The sequence below is a fragment of the Dama dama genome, chromosome 17, assembly GCF_033118175.1.
Source record: "Dama dama isolate Ldn47 chromosome 17, ASM3311817v1, whole genome shotgun sequence".
In the NCBI taxonomy this organism is placed as follows: Eukaryota; Metazoa; Chordata; class Mammalia; order Artiodactyla; family Cervidae; genus Dama; species Dama dama.
The window spans coordinates 13720452-13733053 of record NC_083697.1 but is presented as its reverse complement, the minus strand read 5'-3'; the positions used below and the strand labels follow the sequence as shown (position 1 = coordinate 13733053).

General features: G+C 36.1%; 1 protein-coding gene across 1 annotated transcript in view; it reads left to right on the top strand.

Moving 5' to 3' along the window:
* The window catches only part of USP53 (ubiquitin specific peptidase 53), a 53937-nt gene that overhangs the window by 21742 nt on the left and 19593 nt on the right, over positions 1-12602 (top strand). The window contains exons 4-9 of the mRNA XM_061164122.1: positions 3257-3391; positions 5500-5613; positions 5694-5776; positions 8974-9079; positions 9662-9808; positions 10977-11126. Of these exons, the coding sequence (XP_061020105.1) occupies positions 3257-3391; positions 5500-5613; positions 5694-5776; positions 8974-9079; positions 9662-9808; positions 10977-11126 (735 nt within the window). The remainder of the gene's footprint in view (positions 1-3256; positions 3392-5499; positions 5614-5693; positions 5777-8973; positions 9080-9661; positions 9809-10976; positions 11127-12602) is intronic.

Sequence of the window (12602 nt, the reverse complement as noted above, 5' to 3'; positions counted from 1 at the left end):
TCACGACTTGGAAGAGGGATGGAGTGGTCTAGAGCATTCCAGGCAGGCAGGGACACAGCCAGTGCAAAGACCCTGAGGTGGGTGCTCAAGGACACCTGAGCCCTGGCAGAAGCTTCATGAGCAAGGGGACAGTGATGGGAGATGAGCTCAGAGGTAAGGTGAGTGCCCGTGGCTTCAGACATGTCTGCAGATTCTTTTGCACTCTTTTATCAAAGGGTGGAGTCTAATTTCTTGAAATGCATTGCCCTTAATGATTCATTTCCATCAAATAGAATGTGGCAGAAAAGGGATTAGGTTAGATTAGAAACATCAGTAAAGCTTTCACCTGGCTCTTTCTGTCGGGGTACTCGTTCTTAGGCATGAGTCACTATGCTGGTTACAGCTACAGCAAAGATCTCGGCCAGCAGGCACCACCAGCCACCAGCATCAGCTTCTAGAGGACTATCAGATGACCAGTGATCCCAGCATTCAGACTATTACAGATGACTGCACGTGCAGCAGAGTTGAGGTTTACTCACCCAAACCGCAGATTTGTGACCAAAATAAATGTTTTTAGTAACTAAGATTTGGGGTGGTTTTGTTAATGGAGCAATAAATCCAGAACAAGAATCTGGATTGTGAAGGGTCCTTCTAGGCCTTTGTGAGGACCTTGATTTTTTCCTCTTGAGTGATTTGGGGAGTTGTGGGTATTGTTTTGAGTACAGCTGTGATATAACCTATGTTAACTAAGTATAATATTTGCACTAGATCTCTCTGACCTCTTGGATGAGAGTAAATAGAATGGGGATGAAAGTGGAAACAGGGAGTCCAGTATATATTAGCAACTCATTAATGTCATTGAAATCTTTGCCCAAGAATTTAAGATTTGGTTATTGTTTTCAGAAGTAAATATATCAGCCCTTACATTCTTGGATATTCTTATTACACACAAATATACATAATAGAGGAAAATGAAAGGTCATTTTCACACTTTGATTTACATTCCTAAAAAGACTGTTTGAGTAAGTCACCAAAGGAGGCAGTTGTATATTCCCTTTTTTAGATGGCAAAATAAGGTTGATGAAAAATTAATTTAAATCAAATTACAGTTTTGCATTTTATTTCCTCAGCAGTAATTTTTTTTATAGTTTATTTATTTTTAATTGAAGGATAATTGCTTTGCAATATTGTTGTTTCTGCCATACGTCAATACGAATCAGTCATAGGTCTACATATGTCCCCTCCCTCTTAAACCTCCCTCCGACTTCCCACCCCATCCCACCCCTCTGGGTTGTCAGAGAGGCCTGATTTGAGTTCCCAGTCATACGGCAAACTCCGTATGTCTGTTTTACACATATGGTTGTGCATATGTCTCCATGCTGCTCTCCATTCGTCAGACTCTCTCCTCTACCCCCCGCACCCACCAGGCCCACTGACACCGGTGGAGACGCAGACATGAAGAACAGTCTTCTACAATAAACTTTGAATGTTTTATCCAACTGTAGCCTTACACATCACCTGCCTCTTCTCCTGCTTGCCTCCCCCACCTCAAAACATGTGCTTGTGTGCACGCCTGCATACATGCGTGCGCGCACACACACATACAGTGCTGTCCTCCTCGAAGTTTCTCAGAGCTGCCTTTGATCTCTGGGTGTCTTCATTATTATTCCTTTTGTCTGGAATGATTTCCTTCCAGATGTCCCCGAGGCTGACACCCTTACTCCCTTTTTGCCTCTCTGTCACGTGTTTTTTTCTGTCAGTGAGACCTTCCCTGACGACCCTAGGTAGTAGGTCACCTCCCTCCCTCCCTTCTCCCCCTGGCGTCCCTGTCCCTGTTGCACTACCCTATCTTTCTCTCTTGTTTTTTATTTCTTTGTTTTTTCTCTGTTGTACTTACTACCTCTTGACATATAATTACTTACTTGCTCTCTCCTCATTACTACAACTAGAATATGCATTCCACGAGGCAGGGTCTTTGTTTTCTGATGTAGAACAACGCCACATATACCAGGAAATCAAAAAACAGATATTAAATGAACATCAGTCTTGTGCAGGATTAATACCTTAAACATTACCTGAAAAAGTTGACTACCCCAGATAAGAAATGATTTGTGAAAATATGTTTCATTTTTCAGCATCTGTACTTGCAGCTAAAATTTTTTTTAATATATTAAACATTACCTGGAAAAGTTGACTACCAGTAAGAAATGACTTGTGAGATTATGTTTCATTTTTTAGCATCTGTAATTGTAGCTAAAAATTTTTTTAATACCTTAAACATTACCTGGAAAAGTTGACTACCCAAATAAGAAGTGACTTGTGAAAATATGTTTCACTTTTTAGCATCTGTAATTGTAGCTAAAAAGTTTAGTTCTAGATATCTGATACTGTTTAGCATCTTTCTTATTTTAGTAGTTTCTTATTTGTAAATTAAATTTTCTTATGTTGGTGGAATAGATTCTTATTTTCTAGCCTACTATATGTTGATCTTAAAAGCAATTTTTATTTTTTTTGAGATGATATACCCCTTGAACTCCCAGGAGAAGGAAATGGCAACCCACTCCAGTATTCTTGCCTCGAAAATCCCATGGACTGAGGATCCTGGTAGGCTACAGTCCATGGGGTCGCAAACAGTCGGACACGACTGAGTAACTTCACTTCACCCCTTGAACTAATTGATGCAGAACATAATATGACCCATGCTTATTTGTTGGTTTACCACTGCAAACCTTCTTTTTCTCCTCACTTCCCTTCACCTAAGATGATTGTTGTAAAACTAGAGCTTATTAAAAGTTTTGCATGCTTGAATGCAATAAAGAAAATAGAAGACCAGATTAACACCTGTGTCACATATTCTTGAATAATATTCCCACTGCTAGTGAAGTTCCTGCTGTTTTATTTGATTATATGCTTATTTTTGTATAACATAATTTTAATTCCTACAGTATACTTTAACATTTAAAGCAGAATATCTCAAAACTCTTTGTAAACAACATAGACTACACTCAGCTAGGGAACAGTTTGAAATGGGCCACATCTTAGTCAGAATCTCTGAGAATTGGTACTTGAGAACTTTTTATGTTTAATTCTTATGCACTAACCCTTGATTAAGAGGCTGGGACAACCATTTCTACATAATTCTTTGCACAGGATATTAGAGCAAAAGACTGTATTAGCTTCTGAGTGTAGAGTTTCGAATTTATTATAATGAAATTACTCCAGTGTTTTTTCATTGTTGGTGTTAAACTTACTGGTTCATATATTTGTTGATTCCCAGACAATATTTGCACAATTTCAACACAGTCGAGAAAAAGCACTTCCCTCGGATAACATAAGGCATGCTCTGGCAGAAAGCTTCAAAGATGAGCAGCGATTTCAACTTGGCCTTATGGATGATGCTGCAGAATGCTTTGTAAGTATATCTGATAATCTTTAGGTCAGGATAGTAGTTTGCATCCCTTAAATGATGTACCTTTTGAGACATATGAAGCATAAATTTATAGCAGTGGAAAAGCATCAGAACGTAGATCCTTGTTTTGCCTACCTTTCAAAGTTTTCAAAGCTCCACATGTGTTTTGGGTACTTTTGCTTTTGCTTGCTTGTGCTGCTCTAATTTTTGAGAGCTGGGATACTAAAATACTTTAACATTTATTTATTGGAGCAAAAAGGCTTACTATGTATAAATCATATCACTTAAGTCATTGTTCTGTTCCCGCAGGGATTGCACACACAACACGCTCTCGCAGTAGCATTTCTCATTTCATGCAGTGATTCTCTCTGGAAAAGAAGAGGATCTTGACATGCAGCTGTCAGGGGCAGCAGTTCTCTTAGCCAGCTTACTCCAGGTTGAGAATCACTGACTGAGGTTGATGTTTTGAGACTCTGTTACCACCATACTGATAAATAGAGCATTCCTTTGCTGAAGGAATGGTTGTATACTTTTTGAAATGTGCATGTTGATGATTAATTGTTTCAGTAACATAGATGTCACCTTTACTTAAGATGTGTGTGTGCTCAATTGATCAGTCGTGGTCTGATTCTGTGATACTGTGGCCTGTAGCCCGCCAGGCTCCTTTCCCCATGAGGTTCTCCAGGCAAGAATACTGGAGTGGGTTGCCATTTCTTCCAGGGAATCCTCCCGACCCAGGGATTGAATCCATGTTTACTGCATCTCCCTCACTGGCAGACGGATTCTTTACCACTGAGCCACCAGGGGATCCCTGGCTACTAGTGTCCTTTTTACCCCTATCCTTCAAGTTTGTTCTTAACAGCCATCATGTTAATAGAATTTTTTTTCAGATAAATGCTTGCACATCAAATATTTATGTGATTAAAATCCGACTCTCTTCTGACATTTAAGGCTTTTTACATTTATACTCCAGCTTATCTCTGTTTTCTTTCTGAATTTTCCCTTAGTGAGATAGTTTCATTCTGTTCCTCAAACATGTCTTTTAAATTCCTGTTTTATAGACTTTGCTCAAGTTCTTGAAATATTCAAAACTTTCCTAATCTGTTATTTGTTACAGTTCAGCCTGTCAGGCCTGCTAGATAATGTATCATCAAAGCACCCCAGTACCTTCTCCAAATTTCCAAGGAGTTTATTACTCTCTATAGAATTCATTTGTCATTTATGTTTTTAAATGAACATCTTGAATCTTTTCTCAGACAGGTGGAAAGCTCCTTGACTAGTGCCCTTGCCATGTTGACTAAAGTGGGACAAAAATAGCACACACAGTCATGAAATATGCTTTTCATACTTCTCATGTTTATAATTGTCCATTGTTTAAAATATAGATAGATTTTGCATAATACTGATTTCACTTAAATGAAATATACTAATCCATGATATGATAATTCACAGGATATCTAGAAATGCAGACTTAATTAAATGAATTGTTAGAACTGTCCTGAGGCAAAGGAAGGGATATTAACTAATTAAAAGAATTCATTGGTTAAGCTTTGGTGAAAAGAATAATTTGTTAAAGAAATTAATAACTCTTATTGATCTGTTTTACAAATCCAACCTTTTATTTGAAGTTTGTTGAAGAGTAGATTCCTTGCATTAGAGTGTTAGTTCAGGTATTGTAAACCTTTATCATTGATGTTTTAATTTAAGTTGTATAGACTATCCAAATGATCTGAGCAGAGTATTTTGTTTTTTAATTAATTGCTTTTTCTCAATGGGAAAACATTGAGAACATAGGAAGTCTAGTTTTCTGATATTAAATTCTAGATGTCAGCCACCATGAATAGATTTTTTTAAAATCTTTTATTAAAATTATGTTACATTATAATGTTTCTTTTATGAATTTTTTAAAGCTGACACTACAAAAGAATAATTGAGCAGCATTTGAAGGCTTGGATAAAGAGGAAAACTGAAAAGCTGACAACATATATGACACTCAATTTAACATTTTGGAAAATCTTTAGATTTTTTAATTTGTAAAGCTAAAAAGAGTTGTATTTTGAAGTGTCCTATGCAAGATTTGCAATTCATTTGTCTTTTAATTTTTCAATTAGGAAAATATATTGGAGAGGATTCATTTTCACATAGTGCCAAGCAGAGATGCAGACATGTGTACCTCTAAATCTTGTATCACTCACCAGAAGTTTGCTATGACTCTGTATGAACAGGTGAGAGGGCTTCACTGTTTCAGTAGAGGATATGTTTATGTTTTATGACTGATAAATTAGACATGTGTTTTTACCTGCAGTGTGTGTGTCGTAGCTGTGGAGCATCATCAGATCCTCTACCCTTTACAGAATTTGTACGGTACATTTCTACAACAGCCCTGTGGTAAGAGCTTATTAAAGCATATTTACCAGAGATGTTAGTAGTAATGTGTGTGATCACATTGAGCCTCTACTTTATGAAACTATAGCATATATGAATATCTACTCTGTGAGATGTACAAATGTGCTACCATCACAGGTACTAAGTGATGTCTATCTTAGTTTTGGTTGTTTCTGATTTACCAAATATAGATGTCACTCAGTAATGACAAATGTACAAAATATTAGTCAAAATGTTTATTTATCTATTTATATTTATAGCAAGGTTTTGGAACTATGGAAGAGAGCTAAGTTGAATGGTAAATGGAACTGTACGTGATTTCTTCATTTTTGCTAAGGTGTTAACCTTTGCAGTGACCATGTCCCTGCGTGGTGATGGAAGCTAGGGTAAGCAGATGAGGAAGAAAAAAATAAAAATAACCCTCTGTTAGATTTATTGGATTAAAGCTTCAACATTCACCTGAAATAAGAATTTGCCAGGCTTGTCTGTCCCCTTGCCCCCTTCCTGATCTTGAACTAGCTTAGGGATCCAAAGGTGATGCCTAGGCTTTACATAATAAGAATTGTTTGAACACTGCAACAGGTTTTTGAGAGTATAAGTATTTGATGTATGAAAGCATTGAATAAGATAATAAATGTTTGCAGATACTTTAATACTTTAATACAAAAGATAAAACATGGAACAGTCATTATCAATCAGTATACATCAGTATAGCAGTTAGCTGCTAAATGCTACCAGTGTTTTTATCTCTGTACAAAGTGAGTGTTAGGTGCTCATCAATTTCATGCTGTTATTAAACTTCCTTGATATTTTGGATATAGCACATTATTTCTTAAAGATCATCCAATGTAGTAAGTTGGTAATTTGTATATATACAGAGTTGGGAAACATTGGTTTAAAGGAACAGTCTTTAAACTTTAGTTAGTTATAGTCAATTTCATTCATCTGATATGAAAAGTAGAATGGTGTTTGAATAAGGATAGACCACAAATTAAAAACTGTAAAACTTTAGGTCTATTGTGAAAGTGGAAAATTACAGTGCTCTGAGACAGTATCTTAGGTAAAAAGGAGTTCCATCTGTTTCTTCCTGGTCCACAACATGAATTGCAAAAGCCCAGACTTTGAATCCTAATTATCTTTCTTCTTATCGGTTATAAGTATTGAATACAATTGTTCAGTTGCAAGAGCCCAAGCTTTGAATTCTAATTATCTTTCTTTTTATTTGTAATATATATTGAATACAGTTGTTCATGCTGTTATGTTCTAGGCTTTACATAAATTGTTGCTTTTAATCTTAACAAAAACTTTTGTTGTTCAAGAATAGGCTTACTAAGATTAATCTGGTAAATGGATGAATTAAGATTGAAACCCAGGTCTAGGTTAATTTCAAATTCAAAGTATGTCTGGTTAAACACCACCCTGATGCTGTCAATTTTGTAAAAAAAAAAACATTACATGCATCTTGAATGAACCTGTCAGATTTAGTGATTTCTGGTCTGCTTATGAAGTGCTTTAGAGGAACTGGTACATTAAGTTGTTATTGAATATTGCCTATTATTGTAACTATTGAACTGTAAAATAAATCCAGCTCTGGGAAGGTTAAATTACTATAAAGTAAAACCAGAGCACCAAGAATAGAAACTAGTAGGAGTATTGAGCTTGCATTATGTATCTTTTTGGAAATACTAAGTAGTTGTCTCAGTTCATTTCTGTTCAGTCGCTCAGTCGTGTCCAACTCTTTGCATCCTCATGGACCACAGCTCGCCAGGCCTCCCTGTTCCCGGAGTTTACTCAAACTCATGTCCATTGAGTCGGTGATGCCATGATGCTATCCAGCCATCTCATCCTCTGTCATCCCTTTCTCCTCCTGCCTTCAATCCTTCCCAGCATCAGGGTCTTTTCAAATGAGTCAGTTCATCGCATCAGGTGGCCAAAGTATTGGAATTTCTTCGAAGGAGCAGCAGTCCTTCCAATGAACATCCAGGACTGATCTCCTTTAGGATGAACTGGTTGGATCTCCTTGCAGTCCAAGGGACTCTCAAGAGTCTTCTCCAGCTCCACAGTTCAAAGGCTCAGTTCTTTGGTGCTCAGCTTTCTTTAAGTCCAACTCTCACATCCATCCATGACTACTGGAAAAACCATAGCTTTGACTAGATGGACCTTTGTTGGCAAAGTAATGTTTCTGCTTTTTAATATGCTGAAAATTCCAAGGAGCAAGCATCTTTTAAGTTCATGGCTGCAGTCACCATCTACAGTGATTTTTGGAGCCCCCCAAAATAAAGTCTCTCACTGTTTCTACTATTTCCCCATCTATTTCCCATAAAGTGATGGGACCAGATGCCATGATCTTAGTTTTCTGAATGTTGAGTTTTAATCCAACTTTTTCACTCTCCTCTTTCACGTTCATCAAGAGGCTCTTTAATTCTTCGCTTTCTGCCATAAGGGTGGTGTCATTTGCATATCTGAGGTTTTTGATATTTCTCCCTGCAGTCTTGATTCCAGCTTGTGCTTTATCCAGCCCAGCATTTCTCATGATGCATATAAGTTAAATAAGTAGTTGTCTAATGATACTTAATATCCTGTTATGTGAAAATTAAACTCTAGGAGAGGTTGGATAGAAATTGACACAGATAACCCTCCCTAGATTCTTTAAGAAATGGTTAGCATTTGTAATAGGAACAAAAAGCACAAACCTGGCTTAAGTAGCTTTGGTTGTGATTTTTGCTTTAATCATCAAAGGGCCTTCTCTTAGGTGAAAATAATTTTGTGTCTGGAAACTTTAAGCTAGAGAGGGAGACTTTCCTAAAGTTTGTTGTTCTTGTTAGGCAAAAGATGAAACTCAAGTCTCTCTTTGTTAAGTAATAATGTAAAAGAAACAGTTAACTTATAATTACCAGTTAACTTATAATTACCTTGAGATGGAGCATCTTATATCAATTCATATGGTTCCAAACAATGGTGTGTGATTTCATGTTATTTTATCCTGTTTTTGACCTAATTTCTTTCATCATATACTGCCAAATTTCATTATGTTTCATGTCATGGAAATTTACTTTATGGTTAACTTTTCTAACAAAATTATGTTTTAAGGTAGGAAAAATGATCATACCTATATTAATAACTTAATATTTTTGATGCAAAAATATTAGATCTTTTTTAAGTTCATAGGCCAGATTTGGGACTGTTTGTTTCTTTCGTAGCAATGAAGTTGAGAGAATGATGGAAAGGCATGAGCGCTTTAAGCCTGAAATGTTTGCAGAATTGCTGCAAGCAGCAAATACAACTGATGACTACAGGAAATGTCCTGTAAGTATAATTCAGAAAATGTTGGTGTGCGTCTATGTTTGTAAATTTGAGAATAGAAATTGCCATGCAAATATTAATTAAATCTGGAATTAATTCTAAGAATTACTTTTTTTTAGTGTTCTTGAGGTAATTTATACCGTTGAGCTCTTTACTTCAACATTGTTTCTTTAAAAGCATGTTACTTTGTGAAGGATTTAAGGTGGCATACATTGATTACTTTTAAGCTCTGAAGCCTGTCATTTGACTAAACTGAAAATTTCATTTTTGTTTTTCTTTAAACATTACAAATTGTATTATTCTTTTCTCAGGTGATATTGTTAGTGACTTTAAGGTCATTATTTCTGCTTTTCTTAAGGTTGAATTCTTATTTTAACAGATTTACAATAGTACCAAAGAAAAGTTCTGTGATTTAAAATAAATTTGTTTAATCAATAATTAAGACTGATAGTTTGTTAGAAGTCTTTTAATATGCTGAATAAATTTCTGATACATACTTTGCATAATACAAGCTAGGTAAGGCATTACCTTTGATATATTTGTTTTGATAATTTCAAGAGTTTGTCTTTTTTGTTTTTCCTTAAGAGTAACTGTGGCCAGAAAATAAAAATTCGGCGTGTTTTAATGAACTGCCCAGAGATTGTTACAATTGGTTTAGTCTGGGACTCTGAGCATTCTGACTTGACTGAAGATATTGTTCGGAATCTGGCAACCCAGCTTTATCTTCCTGGGGTATAATAATTCTTTTCATTCTCTTCCTTTTTGTTTTTAAATTCCTCTGAAACATCTTCATATATTACACTGTATGTTGTTTTTCAGAACTAAATTTTCTTTCTAAAGGAAATAATTTGCAGATGTAACTCTGATAAAGTTACATCAAATCAGGCTAACTGGAATGCCTTTCTTGCTTTCTGTTATAAACTAATCCATCATATACTCTATCTTTTTTATCATTCTAGAATAATGATGATATGATACTGTATGCATCTGTGTATATGCTTGTTTGGGAGTATATGATAATGATTATAAATTATAAATATCAAGCTAGAAAATGTTAAGGTTTAAAATTTATCTGTAGATGTACAGAACAGACTTTTGGACTCTGTGGGAGAAGGCGAGGGTGGGATGTTCTGAGACAACAGCATCGAAACATGTATATTATCTATGGTGAAATAGATCACCAGCCCAGGTGGGATGCATGAGACAAGTGCTTGGGCCTGGTGCACTGGGAAGACCCAGAGGGATCCGGTGGAAAGGGAGGTGGGAGGGGGGATCGGGATGGGGAATACATGTAAATCCATGGCTGATTCATGTCAATGTATGACAAAAACCACTACAATGTTGTAAAGCAATTAGCCTCCAACTAATAAAAATAAATGAAAAAAAAAATATTTAGAAAACACAGACAGATGAAATGAGGAAAAATTAAACTACTTATAATACCAAAAAAAAAAATTTATCTGTAGCTCTGATTTTTTAATGTGCATATTACTATCTTATTTTAAATTGATTTATATTACAGTTAAACTTTTAGTTATCTTTTAGGTAGTATGGTTAATATATATTAAAATATGCGATTCAACCATTAATTATCAGGAAATGTGTGATTTATCTCATTTTGTTTTATGTATGTAAAGTCTCTGTTCTGTATTCAAGATGCTGTGCTACTGAACTAAGTTGTAATAATTACGTTTTGTTAGACATCATGTTTCTTATAGACTAATCAAAAATAATAATTCTGTTAACAGTGCGATGCGGTGTCTTTAGTACTAATAAAATATCAGTTTGGGACAGTATGCATGAGAAATGTTTGTCATAGAGAATCAAATGCATGATTCATCAGATGATTGTTCCTCGTCTTTGAAAAGATAACTATTAAGTATACATTATTTTTAAACAGCTTTTTTATAGAGTTACTGATGAAAATGCCAAAAATAGTGAACTTCACCTTGTTGGCATGATTTGCTACACCAGCCGACATTACTGTGCCTTTGCTTTTCATACCAAGAGTTCCAAGTGGGTATTTTTTGATGATGCAAATGTGAAAGAGGTAAGTGACACTTGACTAACTGGAATAATTACTGTGGTTTTTACTTTTGAGGGGTAAATGATATAATAATGATAAAATTATATAAAAATAATAATTATATGCAAATACTTACATAAATTAGTAATAAGTGGACTTAATTATAATAGCATCTTTAAAGACCTTCAGTATTAAAAATTAGAAAGCCAAATCAGTTCAGTTCAGTCACTCAGTCATGTCCGACTCTTTGCGACCCCATGAACCGCAGCACGCCAGGCCCGCCTGTCCATCACCAACTCCCAGAGTCCACCCAAACCCATGTTTATCGAGTCAGTGATGCCATCTAGCCATCTCATCTTCTGTCATCCCCTTCTCCTCCTGCCCTCAATCTTGCCCAGCATCAGGGTCTTTTCCATTGAGTCAGCTCTTCACATCAGGTGGCCAAAGGATTGGAGTTTCAGCTTCACCATCAGTCCTTCCAATGAACACCCAGGACTGATCTCCTTTAGAATGGACTGGTTGGATCTCCTTGCAGTCCAGGGGACTCTCAAGAGTCTTCTCCAATACCACGGTTCAAAAGCATCAGTTCTTCAGTGCTCAGCTTTCTTTATAGTCCAGCTCACATCATACATGACCACTGGAAAAACCATAGCCTTGGTTAGACGGACCTTTGTTGGCAAAATAGTGTCGCAGCTTTTTAATATGATATCTAGGTTGGTCATAACTTTCCTTCCAAGGAGTAAGCGTCTTTTAATTTCATGGCTGCAATCACCATCTGCAGTGATTTTGGAGCCCCCAAAAATAATGTCTGACACTGCTTCCACTGTTTCCCATCTATTTGCCATGAAGTGATGGGAAGATGCCATGATCTTAGTTTTCTGAATGTTGAGCTTTAAGCCAGCTTTTTCAATCTCCTCTATCACTTTCATCAAGAGGCTCTTTAGTTCTTCTTCACTTTCTGCCATAAGGGTGGTGTCATCTGCATATCTGAGGTTATTGATATTTCTCCCGGCAATCTTGATTCCAGCTTGTGTTTCTTCCAGCCCAGTGTTTCTCATGAAGTACTCTGCATATAAGTTAAATAAGCAGGGTGGCAATGTACAGCCTTGACGTACTCCTTTTCCTATTTGAAACCAGTTTTTCCATGTCCAGTTCTAACTGTTGCTTCCTGACCTGCATACAGGTCTCACTAGGCATAAAAGAAGTACAAATTCAATTCACAATGAAACTGCATTACTCACCTATTAGAATGCCTAAAGTTAAAAAGACTGTTCACACCAAAAGCTGACCAGGATGTAGAACAGCTGGATCTCTCACGAGGCTGTTGGAAGTGCAAAATTGGATAATCACTTGAGAAAACAGTTATAAATTCAAATGTATACTTCGCATACAACCTAGCAGTTCCACTCCTGTAAAAGCATGTATCCATACATTATTTATAATTCAGTGTTCTTAGTAGTTCTATTTATAGTAACTAAAACTAGAAACAACTCAAATAGA